Source organism: Pleurodeles waltl, chromosome 4_1 (genome assembly GCF_031143425.1).
Source record: "Pleurodeles waltl isolate 20211129_DDA chromosome 4_1, aPleWal1.hap1.20221129, whole genome shotgun sequence".
In the NCBI taxonomy this organism is placed as follows: Eukaryota; Metazoa; Chordata; class Amphibia; order Caudata; family Salamandridae; genus Pleurodeles; species Pleurodeles waltl.
In genome coordinates, this window is record NC_090442.1 from 674378265 (window position 1) to 674397310 (window position 19046).

At 45.8% G+C, this 19046-nt stretch overlaps 1 protein-coding gene across 1 annotated transcript in view; it reads left to right on the top strand.

Annotated features, from left to right (window-relative positions):
* The window catches only part of USP6NL (USP6 N-terminal like), a 751219-nt gene that overhangs the window by 362773 nt on the left and 369400 nt on the right, over nucleotides 1-19046 (top strand). The window contains exon 4 of the mRNA XM_069229194.1: nucleotides 1054-1093. Coding sequence (XP_069085295.1) covers nucleotides 1054-1093 — 40 coding nt within the window. The remainder of the gene's footprint in view (nucleotides 1-1053; nucleotides 1094-19046) is intronic.

Here is a 19046-nt window from a genome sequence, read left to right on the forward strand (position 1 = left end):
GCAGCATATCAAGGCTACCTAGTTTGGATTCCCCCTCATGCCTCTTACTTTCACTACACCATGCATTATGTCTCATTATTTATCTCATAGGTTCTTTTTTCATATTTTCTCTTCTGTCTTCTTTTCCTACTTGTCTTCTGTTCACTGTCTTGCTCTGTGTCAGTCTGATGATGGCAATTAAGTATCTGTCCCCGAAAATGAGTGCCTGTGTCTACCACCCGCAACCACCGGCACAAATTAAGCACTGTGTATTTTTTAAAGCGATTGTTCACCAAGCTTCCATGTTTTCCAGATTTAGAAAATGTTTGCTCCCAGAGCTATTGGGTTAGAGGTTCAGATCAGTTCATTAACATCAAGAGTGACGGCTACTATGGCAAGAGATAGGTGCCAGCATGACACGTGTCTTCTCGAGTGCAAGAAAATGTTTCTCCTCCGGAGAATGGAAGGCTGCTCCTACATTGCAGGAAATAATTCCTCTCTAGGTCACACAGCAGAGAACAGGCAAAGAACCAGTGCTTTAAATGGGCAGGTACTATCAAGGACTGATTACCTGAACTTCTTTATTTGAAAGGGAGAGTACCTGCACTTCCTATAAGGAGACAACTACTCCGGCTAGTGAGTACCAGTACTTCTCTTTTTCCATTTAAATTTCTACATAAAACCTATGTGAACATGGCATCACTTGGGATTGACACCTGCCCTGCATGGCATCCGTTAAAATTGCCGACTGTTCTTCAATGGAACTATGGTTGCCCCATTACAACTGACGTTTGTCTGACCCATCTTTAGCACCTGTGACTCCGCTTTGGGATGGTTGACCTGCTTCTTCCACATCTAGCACCAATTAACCATCCCGGTCCATGAGAATCTTAGAGCTACAAGAAACATCTGCACCAGCTTTAGAAAATACATGTTTTGTACAGGTTATATTTGTCTTGAGAGAACAGTTTCCCTAGTTAAAAAACATAAATATGAAAAGCCGTGATCTTTTTTTTAGCTTTCATGTTTATGAGGCATATGGCTTACATTTTGTATTTGTTTCTTTTCCACTAGCGAGAAAGAGTTACCTTCGTATGATACAGCACTAGAACGGGTAAGCCATTTTGTGTCTGGTCTTTGATGTTGAAATGCCATGTTCTGCTCCACATGTTTATTCTGCAGTGTTTCTGTCAGGTCTCTCTCTTTTCTAAGAGCCCTTTCACAGTGTTCGTGCATGTTGATCTCGTGCCTTTGAAAATACCTGTTCTACTTTTGAATGCCCCAAAAATTATATCACCAGAAAGATTGATTTGTTTAGCGTTCAGGTTGGAAAATGTGAATGTAGGCTGTTTATAAGACGCTTTTCTTTGCTCTTCGGCACCTGGTTAGGTTAGTTAAACAGGACAATGTTGCCACAATTATTTCTTACTTTTATTCGTTATAGAGAAAGTCAGATTCGGCTTAAATTTTGTGCACAGATAAATTCCAGTATGCAACCACTGTTTCCCACAAGTTAAATTGCACACCTGCTGGTATCTACATTGGTTATGTCACAAAGACATCTTTGAGGGTACAAGTTCCTCTTTTCCTTTAAAAAACATAAAAGACAGTTTTCGAAGTCTGAGTGCAAAAAGAAGTATGGTGCCTGTCTGTAATCTTATGTATGTAACCGAGGGTTGGTATGGAATTATCCTGTTAATTCTTTGGCTCAGTGCTGGTTCATTTGTGACAGTTATAATGCTTCTTTGGTTGGTTCTCTCTTGAAAGCTGACACTGGTAGGTCTCCGACGCTATTAGTGTGACTCAGCAACAGCAACTCTAAACACTGGTGGGTTTCTAGTCCCTTGTGGAATGTTGTTACTCCAGTTTGTCCTCACCTACTGAGACCACTAGTGCGAAGTGGAATTGGTTAAGGATTGTCCTTTGATCTGTAAAGTACTTACTTAAAGATGTTTTTACAACTCTTCGTTACACTGCATTTCACTAACATTTCACCGTCTGTTTACTTCAGTGTTTCTTCAAGCATGTTGAGTAAAGGCAGGGAAGGGAATTCAGCGATATTAAAACACCCTTTCTTCCCTAGTGCGTGCCTATACGCCTCGGCATTTTCACTTTTATAGGGTTATAGGTTGTTCCAATTATCAGGTGAGTCCCTGCAACTTTATTGTTTTTCCTTCCTCAGCAAAGCAGTCAAATGCGTCTTTGTCTCCACGGCAGCTCCCGCTACTCTATTGATGGCTGTTGTTTAGCAGCTCAGTTATGTTACTCACGATTTCGTTCTTCCGCCTCTGCAGGAAGTCTCCCATGCCTGCCCAAGGCAGGGGTTGGCAGTAAACAGCCTGATGACTGTCTACTTATTTCATTTGGCCGACATCCATCCAGGGTGCGTAATGGCAAGTCAGTGCCGAACCAACTTGCCATAGAATATCGTGGTGGAGTCCGTTTAGACATGTCACTAAGAGCCGCTAAATGTTTGAAAGAGCAGCGCCTAGTAACAAAACTCCTGTTTAACAGAGCAGGAGTGAAGAGTAAAGCAGTTAATGTATAATCTTGGTATGGTGCCATAGAAATGTGTGCTTGGCATCGAAATGGATGCCTTTCAGATAGATGACGCGGTCTCTATTTTGCTTTTGCAAACAGGAGGGAAGTGCTCTTGGTAAATGGAAATCATAATAGTAATTTGTGTGCTTTATTAGGTCACTGGAGTAAGGCAGAAAGTTGGCAAGCTGCCTCACTGCCTGTCGTCTCCCTTTCTCCTCTCTCTCTCTTGTAGGTTCCTCATTAGTGCTTCACACACATCATAGCAAATATTCACGTCCCACAGTTTTACTCATGAGGAAATGCTACGACCTCCTAGCATACATGACTCATCTGTGTTTTCTAACCCTAGCAGGATGTTACAATGTTTGTGTGGTAGTTAAAGGGGAGGGTCTTCACACAAGAGTCCGCAGTCACTTGGGTAAGAGGTTTGTTCTTTATTTCATGTTAGACCCCTAGGTTACACCCACAGCCTGAGAGGTCCTGTCAGTAGTCCATGCTCCTTCTCATTGTACTTTACTGTCAGGCCACACCACTACAGACCTAAAACATTCCATACATCACATTTTCTTAGCAGCCACACTCAACATTACACTAACACACACACACACACACACACACTCTTTCTCTCTTTCTCTCTTTCTCCCCCCCCCCCCCCCAAACACACAGTCACACTAGCTGAACAAACCAAAATGTGCATATGGATGAAAGACTCTTAAATCTGCACCCGCAAACTTCAGATGGAGCATCTCTTCTCCACAATGATGACAACCTCAATATGCGCAGTCTGAAACTTCTGAAAATAGAAAATTCACAGGCTGGTGGAATTCAGTAGTATCACCTACAGCAGTCAGTGTCAGTACACCGGACCAATGGCTTAAGTTACCAGGATGAAGATGAAACAACACACCACACTCTACACTTATGCCAGTGAAAGCCAAATCCTCCCATCCGTGCACAACAGTGACTGATTCCAGAACTCCAGTGTCTGCCTCCTCCAGTACCATGCTTCTGTCAGACTTCCCCATTGGAATACGCTGGTAACTGGTCTCAAAGCACTCAACTTGTGCCTCGCTGTCACAACACCGCGGGCCACTACACTTCCCCTTTGCTTCCTCCTGCTACAGTATACTACTCTTCCCCACTTTCAAACTACCCAGGGTACTCCCCCACGATTAATCAGATCATAGTTTACTACCCTTCTTCACTTTTGCATTTTGTGCTGCTCTTCCCCAGGTGTACACCTAACCAAATGTGGCTCATAAGTACATGCTATTAACGTCCGTAGCCATGCCTTGTCAGACAGGGTTCTCCTCTTCACCTGTTCTTAGGACATAAGCATTCACACAACCAATATGTGAATCCCCAACACATAGTTGGAAACTAATTCAGAGGGAGATTCCAGCTAGAGAACCACGACTGTATGCTAATTTTCCAAATCTCTCACCAAGACTCCATTTTTACTTTGCGATACATAACGTTACATAGTACAAGTCCTGCTGAAATACAGATGGCTGTCCAATGTAAAATAATTCAAACTTGCAACATACAGAATATGCAACTTTGCAGCAATGAACAGATGCAGTACCACTTACAGATAAAGGGAATTTTGCAGTAGTACAAAGAGATTTCCCACATTTGAGTGGATGGAAACTACCTGAACCACCCCTCCCCCCTCCAAAACAAATTGGCCATCTATTTGTCTAATGCATGTCATTGCAACTGCAAGATTATGCACTGTCATAAACAACTGGAAAATACATTTAGCAACTTGCCTTTAAATTTTGAACACACCAATAGTCTAAGTAATTTAATAAAATTCCTACTCCAATTCAAATACAGGTAGTCTCACAGTGACATGGAGCAGCTACTTGTTCTACATGTTGTTTCAGTGCCACTGCTGATCAACCAACTTCTGTCTGTATCAGAGCAAAACAAGCTTTAAGTTTTTTCTTTTAGATGACCGCTCCAAACAAGGACCAGAATCATGTTTATTGAAAACAGTGATTTCCCTACCACTCATGTTCAGAGGTGCAGCTCGTTTCCCATTCTCTGCTATCTCGCACACATTGTGGTGACGCACATACATTAGTCACAGCGTTCTTAGAGCACATTGTGCCTTATTGTAAGGAAATGCCTCCTTGGCATGGTTACACCCTGACATTTTGCCTTTGCTGATGCTAAGTTTTGATTGAAAGTGTGCTGGGACCCTGCTAACCATGCCCCAGCACCAGTGCTCTTTCCCTAAACTGTACCTTTGCTTCCACAATTGGCACAGCCCTGGCACTCAGATAAGTCCCTTGTAACTGGTACCCCTGGTACCAAGGGCCCTGATGCCAGGGAAGGTCTCTAAGGGCTGCAGTATGTCTCATGCCACCCTGGGGACCCCTCACTCAGTGCATGCACACTGCCTCACAGCTTGTGTGTGCTGGTATGGAGAAAAAGACTAAGTCGACATGGCTCTCCCCTCAGGGTGCCATGCCAACCTCACACTGCCTGTGGCCTAGGTAAGTCACCCCTCTAGCAGGCCTTACAGCCGTAAGGCAGGGTGCACTATACCACAGGTGAGGGCATATGTGCATGAGCACTATGCCCCTACAGTGTTTAAGCAAAACCTTAGACATTTTAAGTGCAGGGTAGCCATAAGAGTATATGGTTTGGGGGTTTGTCAAACACAAACTCCACAGTTCCATAAGGCTACACTGAAATCTGGGAAGTTTGGTATCAAACCTCTCTGCACAATAAATGCACACTGATGCCAGTGTGGAATTCATTGTAACATGCACCCAGAGGGTATCTCAGAGATGTCCCCTGAATACCAACCCGACTTCTAGTGTGGGACTGACCAGTTTCTGCCAGCCTGCCACAACCAGACAGGTTGCTGGCCACATGGGGAGAGTGCCTTTGTCACTCTGTGGCCAGGAACAAAGCCTGCACTGGTCGGAGGTGCTTCACACCTCCCCCTGCAGGAAGTGTAACACCTGGCGGTGAGCCTCAAAGGCTCACCCCCTTTGTTACAGCGCCCCAGGGCATCCCAGCTAGTGTAGATGCCGGTCCCTCCGGCCACTGCCCCCACTTTTGGTGGCAAGGCTGGAGGAGATAATTAGAAAAACAAGGAGCAGTAACTCACCAGTCAGGACAGCCCCTAAGGTGCCCTGAGCTGAGGTGACGCCTGCCTTTAGAAATCCTCCATCTTAGTTTTGGAGGATTCCCCCAATAGGATTAGGGATGTGCCCACCTCCCCACAGGGAGGAGGCACGAAGAGGGTGTAGCCATCCTCCAGGACAGTAGCCATTGGCTACTTTCCTCCCAGACCTAAACAAACCTCTAAATTTAGTATTTAGGGGCACCCCAGAACCCAGGAAATCAGATTCCTGCAACCTGAAGAAACAAGAAGGACTGCTGACCTACAAGCCCTGTAGAGAAGACGGAAGACAACAACTGCTTTGCCCCCAGCCCTACCGGCCTGTCTCCTGACTCGAAAACCTGCAACCAGCGACGCATCAGACAGGGACCAGCGACCTCTGAAGCCTCAGAGGACTGCCCTGGATCAAAGGACCAAGAAATGCCCGTGAGCAGCTGCTCTGCTCAATTTCAACAACAACTCTGCAACTTTCTTGCAACTTTAAATAACTTCACTCTTCCCGCCAGAAGTGTGAGACTTCACACTCTGCACCTGATGCCTCCGGCTCGAGATCCAGAGAACCGACACCACAGAGAGGACTTCCCAGCGACTTCAACCCCATGAGTAGCCGGAGACGACCCCCCTGGACCTCCACAGCAACGCCTGCAGAGAGAATCCAGAGGCTCCCCCTGTCCGTGACTGCCTGTAACAAGGGAACCGACGCCTGGACCAAGCACTGCACCCGCAGACCCTAGGACCAGAAGGAACTGTACTTCAGTGCAAGAGTAACCCATAGGCGACCCTCTGCCTAGCCCAAGTGGTGTTTGGCCCGAGAAGCCCCCCTGTGCACCGCTAGAGTGACCCCCGAGTCCCTCCATTGAAAGCAATAAAAAACCTGATGCCTGCTTTGCACACTGCACCCGGCCGCCCCTGTGCCGCTGAGGGTGTTTTTTGTGTGCCTACTTGTGTCCCCCCCCCCAGTGCTCTACAAAACCCCCCTGGTCTGCCCCTGAGGACGTGGGTACTTACCTGCTGGCAGAGTGGAACCGGAGCACCTCTGTTCTCCATGGGCACCTATGCGTTTTGGGCACCTCTTTAACCTCTGCACCTGAGCGGCCCTGAGCTGCTGGTGTGGTAACTTTGGGGTTGCCTTGAACCCCCAACGGTGGGCTGCCTATGCCCAGGAACTGAGACTTGTAAGTGTCTTACTTACCTCACAGTCTAACCATTACTTACCTCCCCCAGGAACTGTTGATTTTTGCAGTGTCCACTTTTAAAATAGCTGATTGCCATTTTAACCAAAACTGTATATGTTTTTGCTCTAATTCAAAGTTCCTAACTTACCTGTGTGGAGTACCTTGCATTTTATGTATTTACTTCAAATCTTGAACTTGTGGTTCTAAAAATAAATTAAGAAAATATATTTTTCTATATAAAAATTATTGGCCTGGAGTTAAGCCTTTGCGTGTGTGTCCCTCATTTATTGCCTGTGTGTGTACAACAAATGCTTAACACTACCCTCTGATAAGCCTACTGCCCGACCACACTACCACAAAATAGAGCATTAGAATTATCTAATTTTGCCACTATCTTACGAGAACCCTTGGACTCTGTGCACACTATTTTTTACTTTGAAATAGTATATACAGAGCCAACTTCCTACACTTATCAAATATCCCAACTAGTATCCCATCTCATTATTTTAAGGAGATGAGTTCCATTTTATCTAAATTTATACGGGCTAATAAAAAACCCCGAATGTCTCTTAAAAAATAATGTAATTCAAGTGTCTGGGAGGGGTTAATTTTCCCGACATTCATTCTTTCCTTATAGCATTTTCCCTTAAACAAGCTTCTTTTTTGTTAAACGAGGATGATTCTATGGTTCCACCATTATGGGTTAATGTTGAGAAATCATTTTTTGCTCGCTTTTCATTTCTGGAAGTTTTAACTTTTACACATAAACCAGCTTTTATTTATTTTCCTATTTTGAAGAATTCTTGTAGACTCTTACAACCCATCTATATTACACATAATGATAGAAAGGATCAGTTTCTCAATTCATCAGTTTAGTATAACAAATATATTAAGTAGAATAATAGAAGAATGCTTTGGAGATTGTGGCATATAAGAGGTTTAAGATGGGTGCACCAAATACTTGAAGATGTCTTTCCTCTTTCTTTTGAACAAACACATCTTTTTTCTTTTCTGTCTTCCACTGCTAATAAAATATATTTTAATCAATATAGTAATCCTCTCAAAAAATGGATCTTATAAAAAAAAAATGTATCGCAATCTAATGTTCAACCTTCTCAAATAAAAAATCTTTTGCTAGAAGCCCCGTCAGCTTCTCGCATTTATCACGTAATCTCTGCCCCTCCTGAGAAAAGACCTAAATCTACAACAGAACTGCAGTGGGGGAAAGATTTAGAATCTTCCTTTTCCACTTCTTTATGGAATAAAATTTGTATTTAAATACGGAAATCCTCCAGAACAGCTAATGCAGTCCAAACTTTACTCTTTATATATAATACATTTTTACTTTCACCAGTTTCTTTACATATAATGAATCCTAATTTTTCATCCTCTTGTTGGTCCTGTAATGCGCCATATGTTGTTTGATTGTCCTTTCACTTTTCAGTTTTGGGTAAGGGGATGGAATCAGATAAAGATTGTATTTAATACTCAGATTACTTTAAGCTTTTCAAATATATTTCTAGCAAGTCTTGCGGAAGAATGGACTCAATTTCAAAAGAACAGCATTTTCATTTTGGACCTAATATTAACTGTTGCATTTCAACAAATTACTAAATCTTGGAAGGATTCTTTAAAGTTATCCTTTCAAGCTTGGTGATTTGGTGTATGTTATAATCCTAGACTTGATGATGCTTACGTTTCCCCGATATCTCTTGCCATTAAAAGAGATATGCTATGGATATCCATGACAAATTACTTAAACTCTTTGGCTTACGCTTCCTGTACTCACTTTCATAGAATTGAAGAGGTCTCTAAACCTCCATGAATTGTCTTTTGGTACAGTTTTATGTTTTAGCATATTTTCTTTCTAATTTCATATGTATATACAATGGATGAATATTTGTCATGCTTTCCATCAATACGCAAGCTGGTTTTCTTAAGAGAGAATTTTCTATTGTAAGTGTACTGTTACTATATTATTCATTTAAATTATTAGTTGTATTCTATATATTTGCGTTACTGTATTAACTATTAATAAACTTTTCTTTTTCAAACTCAAAAAAGAGCGGATTGTGCCACACAACCCTCCTTATTACACACCAACACCTCCAAAGTCAACCGCAGCATACCTGCTGAGCTATAATTCACCGCCTTCTGACCTATACACGCACATGGGAACTCGCTGATGACAAGTACAGATTCTTGAACAGCGTAGTGATGCACACGACTTCCACAACTAATGATATGCTTTTCTGTCTCGTTGATGCTCACTGCCTTGGGAATTGATGATGCGTTCTGAAGCACACCACCAAAGTGGAACACCAAACACCCATACTCCAGCTCCTTCGGGAGCTCAGTCATGACACGATGATCAAACACTGGCCAGAAACTTTTTCCTGCATTCAACGCCTTTACTCACGTGCGGACGGTGACCTCACACTGACTTACAAACGCTGGTCAGATCTCTTGCGCCAGGGCCTGCTGCCCACCAAAAGAGTCTTAGTTTCATGCACCTCGAAGTCATAGTCGGGATCTCATCATTCATAAATCTTGTTACAGAATCTTACAGTAAATAGTTAGATTTGAAACATCATTGAATGTTCTTTGCATTGGTATATATTATGCAAGATTGGGAGCTTTTTGAAATATAAATTGGAGCACAGAAACGACAACTCCAGGAATATCCTTAACTATTACTTAGGTTGTATCTCAGCAGCTAATATAAAGCGATTGTAGACCTACATTGGGAAATGTCCGTCTGCTCCTCTGGCTTCTGATTCAAGGACAACTCCAAGAATCCCTTGAATGCCTCAGTGAATTGAGAGAAGGTGGTAAAAGCTAGGGACACAGCTGGCATTCTGACCCTTTAATTCTGCTTAAATTAGGCTCCCTGCTGGAGGCCTGTCACGTTTGTGATCTTTGACTGATTCTTCTCAAAATATTCCCTTTATAATGCTTTGACCTCTGTGTTGGTCTGGACAGCCATGTTCAACTGTGACAGAAATTGTATGCCTGGAGAAATTATATTGAAGCCTGAACAAGTATGGCAGTTCTTAACCTATTTCATTTCTTACAGCTCAACTGACATTTGGACTTACATTTCAGTCCAAAGGTCTTTTTGATGAATATTAGTGTCCTGTTTAGGTCGAGCATGCAAGTGCTTTGACCTGTTATAATTATTGTGGTCTTTTATCCATGCCCATCACTTTAACTTGTTCATGGGCTTGTCTTTCAAAAATCACTTGATGTCATTGGTAATTGCTTTACATTTGTCCCGCCTTGGGACTGTTTTTGTCACGCCTTGCAGACTGCACCCCTTACATAGATTACTGCACCATTGCCAATATAATTCAGCTTGGGAGAATTATTTATTTTGTCTCTCCCCTTTGTGTTGCATGGCAGCCATAGTGCGAACAGGCACAACAGCATGAACTCAATCAGCAGTATTAGAGTGCTGGTCATATTGTTCACAGTTACCTAATCAGTCATTTCGTGTGGCTCTCCCCTTAAAACTCTTGCAATTGGTGAATCCTGTACCAAAACAGAAATACTCAAAGTGAAAGCGGCTCTCCCAGCACAGCGGGAGAGCTGATACTACAATAGTCACTGCACTGAGGAAACTCGTCCCATAATGCTTTACAAGCATTCTTTTTCAAAACAGTTTTGCTCTTAACAGCCTGTGTTGGTCCTAAGACAATGGGACCACCACCAAAACAATCAGCACGATGCACTCTTTCTGTCTAGTTCATCTCTTGGTCCCCACATTAGTGGGGACCCCAATATAATAACCCCTCCCACTGTTCAGTGCCTGGTTAACCATTCTCATGGCTGGAACTTCGGTTTTACAGCTGAAAGTAGGTTGTGTTTTAAGGGCCTTCTTTGTAATATCATTACTATAGGCCTGTAAGGCCTGAATATGTGTAATGTACTATGCTCTCTAGGGGCTAAATGTATGGTTGCACTGCATTACTTTCTGCGGTTCTTTTTGTGTGTTTTTGCCCTTTAAGGGCTAACTATGACCGTTTCTTGCAAATTCTATTTTCATTGCAGGTCCTGTAGGGGCTGTTCTACGCATTACAGTCATATCAACATATTAAAATATTCTTGGCACGGAAACGTGTCCCATAATGCTTTGCAGAGCATTACTTTGACAAAACTTTTTTGCTTGTAACTCAGCCCGTGGTTGTCCTAGGACAATGGAGCCACCTTCAAAACATTGACCAAAATATGCACTTTCTGTCTACATTATATTTGGCTCCCCACACTGTTAGTGGGGACTACACAATAATAACCCTACCACCATTCATGATCTTTTTTTGTTTTTTTTCATGGCTGGAACTTTTGTTTTACAGCTGGGAGAAGTTATGTTTTATGGGTTTTGTTTGTAATATCATTGTAACAGTTCTGCTAGCCTTGAAAATGTGTAATGCACTTTGCCCTCTAGGGGCTAACTATATCGTTATGCTGCATTACTGTCTCCCATTTTTTTCATGTGGCTATGCTCTCTAATGGCTGACTGCATGGTTACAGGACCATGCTCCTTCCAAATGCTATTTTTATTGCAGTGTCCTTTAGGGGCCGTTCTGAGCTTTGCAGTCAACATACTATAATATTTGTGACATGAAAACTCACCCCATAATGCTTTGCAGCGCATTACTTTTACAAAACATTTTTGCTCATAACTCAGCATTTGGTGGTCCTAGGACAATGGGACCACCTTCAAAACGCTCTTTCTGTCGACATCATCTCTGGGTCCCCTTACTAGTTTAGTGAGGGCCCCAAAATAATAACCCATTCCACCATTCACTGTCTTTTAAGCTTTCTCTTGGCTAGAACATTTGTTTTACAGCTGAGAGAAGTTTTGTTTTAAAGGCCTTGTTTGTAATACTATTGAAGTAGGCCTGCTAGCCCTAAAAATGTCCTCTAAGGCTACACTGCATTACTTTCTTCTGTAATTTTTCATGGGGTTACCCCTCTTGGGACTAACAACATGGTTACATGATCATGTTTCTTACAAATGATATTTTGTTATGGTGCTCTCCGGGGGCTGTTTTGACCATTACAGTCTAATGCCAAAAGTTTATTTCCAGTAAAGGTTTATATGATAATTGTATATGTTTTAATAATCTCTCTTTGTTACAATTATGACCATAATTCAGGACAATTTAACATCCTTATTACACTATGACGGCTTGAACACTCCTGCTATTTTTGGGTGACCCTTTTAGTTTATTTCTCGTGTTACTCCTCTGTGGCTGTCTTGTGTATTTTTTTGGAGAATTGTCTTAGCCAGCCAGCAACTCTAATGGTGGGGTGGTGAAAGCGGTATTCTGTTGGAATCAGCATGACAGACTTAAATTAGGATACTAAATGGCAACATTTTCATTTTTTGATGCAGATACAGGAAGAAGGTACACAGAAGTGCTGTAATTATATTGATGGCCACTGGAATTATATGGTTTGAAAAGACGAAATTATGAGGCTGGGTCGACCAATTTATGATGGCAAGAAAAGTCCAGTTATGAACTTACAATGCCAATAGCTCTAACTCAAGCAAATGCGAGACCTATTGAATTGCAAATGCTTGTTTAGTATTTTCAGCTTATACCCATGTGGAAGATCCAAACTTTGCTTGCAACTGCTCGTAGAATCACCAGAGTCCCTTCCTTAATTGGATCATGGTTGGACTATACTAATTATCTTTATTTGTTCCGTCATATGACTGTTGTAGTTTGCAAATTGTCCAGAATGTCCATAGGCACCTGAAATGTTTGATTTAGTAACTTTCTTGCATAGCTGACTTCCAGTTTCTTCCTCAGCTTTAAGACATTTTGCCTACTATATATCATGCTGGTGTGTATGGCAATGCCCTGTTATTTTGTTTAAATAAGCTTCTTTCTCATGTGTTGACCTAGTCTTGGCATTCTGAAGCCCATGCTCAGGTCCTAATAGTTTAATGGCACCAGAGAGAGCATAATGGAGTAAGAGCATTTTCCATTCTTCTCCCACACCCCTGAGGCACATCAGTGGCTATTTCAGATTTAAGCAGAAGCACAAGACTGTTCTCTCACTTTCACGCATTCACTAAATGTGTATTATACAACTAATTACAATTATCCAGTACATAATTGTCTAAAAGATAATTGTACCATGCATGATTCTCCAGGAATAGTGCAAAGCCAGAAGCGTGTAATATTTGGAAGGAAAAATAAAACTGGGAAACCCCCCCCATAAAGAAACTCTAAAACACCACCAGCTAAACAAATATAAAAGTATACAAAAGTTATTACTAAAAACAATCTCTCCTAAACAACTTTATGATTTCTGCAATATTCGAGAGAGAATGTTTGAAAATGATTCAGAAACATAGGGGGTCATTACAACCCTGGCGGACGGTGTTAAAGGTGCGGTAATACCGCAAACAGGCCGGCAGACAAAAAAAGGGAATCATGACTGTGGCGAAAACCGCCAACATAGACAGCCACTTTAACACTCCGACTGCCACGGCGGTACAGACAAGCAGTGCGGCGGTCACCGCCAACAGACAGGCGGCAGACAATGTACCGCCCACAGTATCACAACCTGCCAATCCGCCACCGTTTCCGGGGCGGATTCACCGTGGATAAAAACACAGCGGAAACAGCTTTTGCAATGGGAAAATGCTCACCTTCTACACATCCCACGAGGAAGGAGGACCTGCCCTTGTCTTCCTGCTCATTTACGAACACCAGCAACAGCGGCAGCGAAGACAACAGTGAGTACTGCACCTACGACATAGGGGAGGGGGAGGCAAAAGTCAGGGGGACACACACGCAACACCCCCACCCCCACACTCACCCTCGCACATTACAACACACACACCAATGCATTTCAAAACATCACAGTAACAACCCACAACCCCCCCGTAAGAATGCAAAGACCAAAGGAAATCAGTTCAAAAATTGTAATGTATCAAAATACAGTTACCAAATATATACAGATATATATATACACATTCAAAAGTATATACGTTACGAGAAGTAGTGCAGGTATGCACATATCAATGTCCGTGCACCACTGGTCCAAAAATGCATGGGCGAGGCCCACAATAGATAACTGTCCACAAACGGAGAGAACACTGCTGGGGCATCAGATAGAAATACAACAGGCACCTCAGGGGGAAGGGAAGGGGGGGGGCACCTCAGCCGGATTACAGCACTACGCCAGATCCACGACAGGGCTCCATGCCCATTGATGTATCCTGGGGAGTGCAAAGCCACAGTCTCTCAAGTCTTTACAGTGGGTGGTTTGCCCACTGTTCCATCCTGGGGAGTGCAAAGCCACAGTCTCTCAAGTCTCTACAGTGGGTGGTTTGCCCACTGTTCCATCCTGGGGAGTGCAAAGCCACAGTCTCTCAAGTGTATAACAGTCTCCACTGGTTCTGGAGGGGGAATGGTGCCCACACTGCATTAGGCTCCCCGTGACGGTTCCTGTTCCGTCACAGTCCCAGCTGTACATGGGATAACGATGCTTGATGTGGCGGTGTTTCCTTGTTCAGCGGTGCTTTGCCATGGCGGTCTGTGCCCTGTTCAGCGGTTCTCTGCCCTGTTCAGTGGTCTTCACCATGGCAGTGATTTCCTTGTTCAGCGGTGCTTTGCCATGGCGGTCTCTGACCTGTTCAGCGGTTCTCTGCCCTGTTCAGCGGTCTTCACCATGGCAGTGATTTCCTTGTTCAGCGGTGCTTTGCCATGGCGGTCTCTGACCTGTTCAGCGGTTCTCTGCCCTGTTCAGCGGTGCTTTGCCCTGTTCAGCGGTCTTCACCATGGCGGTGATTTCCTTGTTCAGCGGTGCTTTGCCATGGCGGTCTCTGACCTGTGCATTGGTGTGTGGCATGACGGTCCCTCATTGCCCAGCGGGGCTGTGGCAGCCGGGGCCCTCCTGGGCACTGACTCCGGCGGTGGTCTCGTGACCAGTGACGTGGTCTCCTGACCAGTGACGATACTCCTGCCCTCCTGGGCAATGACTCCGGCGGTGGTCTCCTGACCAGTGACGACGGTGCTGGCGGTGGCGTCCCGGCCGCTGGGGAGGATGGCGCCCTTCTCCGCCGTGCTGCTCTCACCAGACTGTGCAGACTTCTTCTGGCCCTTCACCACCTTTGGAGGAGTCACAGCTGACACTGCAATCCCCCTGCAACCCTTGTGAGCAGTTTTGCCACCAGGAGTCTTCACCCTGTCCCGTCGGCCACTTTCCAACTTGAGATGCTTTACAGGGGGTGGACTGGCAGTGCTTTGGCTCCGTGTCACACTGCCTTCCCTGGTGGCCGGTGCACTCCACACACCTGTAACACGCACCACTGGTACTGGAGTCTTTTTGGCTGAGACGCTACTACGGGACTTATGAATTGGAGGGGTGGGGGCAAAGAGGTCAACGTTGCTGAGGGAGAGTTTCTGACGAACACTGGGATGGGTAGCTGGAGGGGGTCTGGGAGTGGAGGAAGAGGAGGTGGTTGTAGGAGGTGTCACTTTAGGTGTTTTGGGTGCAGGTGCAGGTACTGGAGGCTGTCGTGTGGTGGATGGATGTTGGGTGTGTGGGTGCCCGCGTTTGTGTACTTTGGGAGGGGGCGTCGCAGACACACTGGGAGAGGACACAGGGGACGTGTAAATGGTAGTGGGGGTGGTGAGTGCAGGTGAGCGGGCTGTGGTGCTGGGTGTTCTGGTGCGAGTCCTAGTGCCTGTAGATGTAGTGCATGCAAGTGAGAGTGTAGATGACACTGGGAGGGAGGAGGGAGACGACGAGCAGGGGGACACAGTGGAGGCAGTGGATGTTGGTGTGTCTGTATGTGGGTGATGCTTGTGTGAGTCCCTGTGGGATGTGTGGTACCTATGTTTGCCTGAGCTACTTTTGTGTGTTGAGGGGTATGCATGCTTGTCTGATGGTGTGCTTGGGATGGGCTGGGGTACAGGGGATTGGGTCTGGGTGGAGGAAGTTGGAGGGGGGAGGCTAGACACAGGGACAATGGCTGCCATCAGTGCTGAGGTCAGAGATTGCAGGGTTCGATGATGGGCAGCCTGACCAGAATGAATGCCCTCCAGGAATGCATTAGTGTGTTGCAATTCCCTTTCTACACCCTGGATGGCATTCACAATGGTAGACTGCCCAACAGGCCCTCCATGGCCATGTGGGATGCAGCTCCCTCGTGATCCGGTGCCACTGTACCTCCGCCTGATGATGCTGAAGCACAAAAGAACAGGGAGAGCAGAAAAAGGGGGGGGGGGAGACAGAAGAAAGACAGGTTGAGTACATGGCTTACCGCTACCGTTGGCGGACAATACAGACACAGCAGCCCCCTGCACTACGCCGTGCTCTTGGCCTCTACAGATGCAATTCCTTGGATATGGGCTACATCGCTATGGTGGACATCTGCACACATGGATGCTACAGGGGCATGTATACCTGTACTTGGCACTCTCCTGCGGTGGGGTGGAGTGGCACATGGCCTGCATTATGGAGGAGCCTAGCCTAGCCTATGGAGTCGCCCTGGCCTAGGGAAACCCACAGCCCTCCTCCCACACCCAGACCCCTCAACTGCGCGCAAAGTCCACAAAATGAGGGTGTACTCACCCCCTTGTGTCTGCTGTGATGCAATCAAGTGCCCATCCAACTCAGGGTAGGCCACCGCCAGGATCCGGAACATCAGGGGGGTCATGGGGCGACGGGCACCCCTCCCACGTTGGGAGGCCATCCCCAGCTGAGCCTCCGCCGTCTTCTTGCTCTAGCGGCGAATGTCCTCCCATCTTTTCCGGCAGTGGGTGCCCCGTCTTTGGTGGACCCCCAGGGTCCGGACGTCCTTGGCGATGGCACGCCAAATGTCCTTCTTCTGGTGGGCGCTGACCTACATGACATGCACAGGGGAAGAAGAGAAGTCATTAGCAAGAGCACCGTCGAAGTGAGTGGCCCACATCCCTGCCCTTGCCATGTGGCACATGCATTCACAGTCCTTCATGTTCACTGCACTCTGCCCCCTTCCCTCTTACAACCAGCCCTCTCCACACAGGCATAGCCCATACAATGTGCTCCCTGTGTACTTACCTGTTGGTCTGGAGGACCGTAGAGTAGCGTGTACTGGGGGAGGACCCCGTCCACGAGCTTCTCCAACTCCTGAGCAGTGAAGGCAAGGGCCTTTTCCCCGGACGCAGCAGCCATTGTCTCTTCCAGACCGAGGTCGCAGCAGCACTTGCAGTGTAGGTCCTCTCCTGTCAAAGATCAGGTATCGAGTGATTGAACAGATAGAAAATGGGGGTCACGTCCGCGGCGGTGCGTATCATCACCGCCAGCTCACTTCATCATTGGCTCCTGGGACCCATAGTGTCCTATGTTAACCAATGCAATGCAGCATTGCACCGCGGTCTTCGACCGCCTACCGCAACGGTGTACAACGCCAGCGCAGTTACCTCACATCCCATTGTCCCAGTTTAGAGGTCAGGCAGCCGCCATTTCAGGGGCCCACATGGCTTAATTTACAACTGCGTCACACATACCTAGGCCTACACTCGACACACATACAGGAAGATTTTTGTCTTTAGTGTCGTGTTCTGTGTATCTGTGGGTACATACCTGGGATTTTGATGCTCTGTGGTCGCTGTTGTCCTTCCTAGGCACCGTCAGCTGGGACATTTGAGAAGATGGTGGAATCCTCCGGTGTACTGACCGCTGGTGGACCTGTTGACAATGGAGGAGCGACATTTACTCATCACCTACAGGTTTGACCGTGCCACTATCCAGGAACTATGTACCCAGTTGGAGCCAGACCTGATGTCACCAATCCGCCATCCCACAGGAATCCCCCCTGACGTGCAGGTGCTGTCAGTGCTCCATTTCCTTGCAAGTGGATCATTTCAGACAACAGTGGCCATGGCATCAGGGATGTCCTAGCCTATGTTTTTAAACGTGTTGTCCAGAGTGTTGTCTGCCCTGCTGAAACACGTAAGGAGCTACATCGCTTTCCCTCAGGTGGAGGATTTGGCTACAGTGAAAGGTGACTTCTATGCCCTTGGACATATCCCCAACATCATAGGTGCTATTGATGGGACCCATGTAGCTCTGGTCCCCCCCCACAGGAGTGAACAGGTGTACAGGAACAGGAAGAGTTATCATTCCTTGAATGTACAGATGGTATGTTTGGCAGACCAGTACATCTCTTAGGTAAATGCTATGTTCCCTAGCTCAGTGCATGACGCCTACATCCTGCGCAATAGCAGCATCCCTTATATGATGGGTCAACTCCAGAGGCACCGGGTGTGGCTAATGGGGGACTCTGGTTACCCCAACCTGTCCTGGCTATTGACCCAAGTGAGGAATCCCAGGACCAGGGCAGAGGAACGCTACAATGAGGCCCATGGGCGGACTAAGAGGGTTATCGAATGCACCTTCGGCCTCCTGAAGGCCAGGTTCAGGTGCCTCCATATGACAGGTGGTTCCCTATTCTATTCACCGAAGAAGGTGTGCCAGATCATCATCGCCTGCTCGATGCTTCACAATCTTGCTTTGCGACGCCAGGTGCCTTTTCTGCAGGAGGATGGTCCAGATGGCGGTGTTGTGGCAGCTGTGGAGCCTGTGGACAGTGATGAGGAGGACGCTGAGGAAGAAGACATAGATAACAGGTAGTCAGTCATACAGCAATATTTCCAGTGACACACAGGTGAGAACAGTTTTCTTTTTACCATTACATTCACTTTCACACTTCTACCTCTATCCTGTATGTCATTTTATAGCAGTATTTGGTCACTGAGTTGTACCTTTCCATTACGGTTTCACAGGTGTGGTTAGCAACGTTTGTCATCTGCTTGCATCCTTCAAGGACTTGTGATGTGTGACATAGGTATGTTGGCTTTACAATTGGAAACGCATGTTGACACGGTCATTGATTATACAAATTTAGCAAATCACAGACTGACTCCAGATTGTTTTGTGGTTCAAGGTTGTTTATTTAAGTGCTCAAAAATGGAGGGGGGTAGTAATATCGTGATGGGGATGATGGAGGAATGTCCATGGCAGAGTCCAGTCCATTAGTCACACAGGTGCACTGCCCATATGGGCATCGGAAGAGGAGCTGGGGCAGTTCCAATCTGGACAGGGTAACAAAGTGGGACAGTGGGAGGACAATCAGGGTGGTCTCATTTCCTGGCGGGGTCTTGCCATCTTGCTCTGTCCTGTTCCTGGATCTCAGGGAC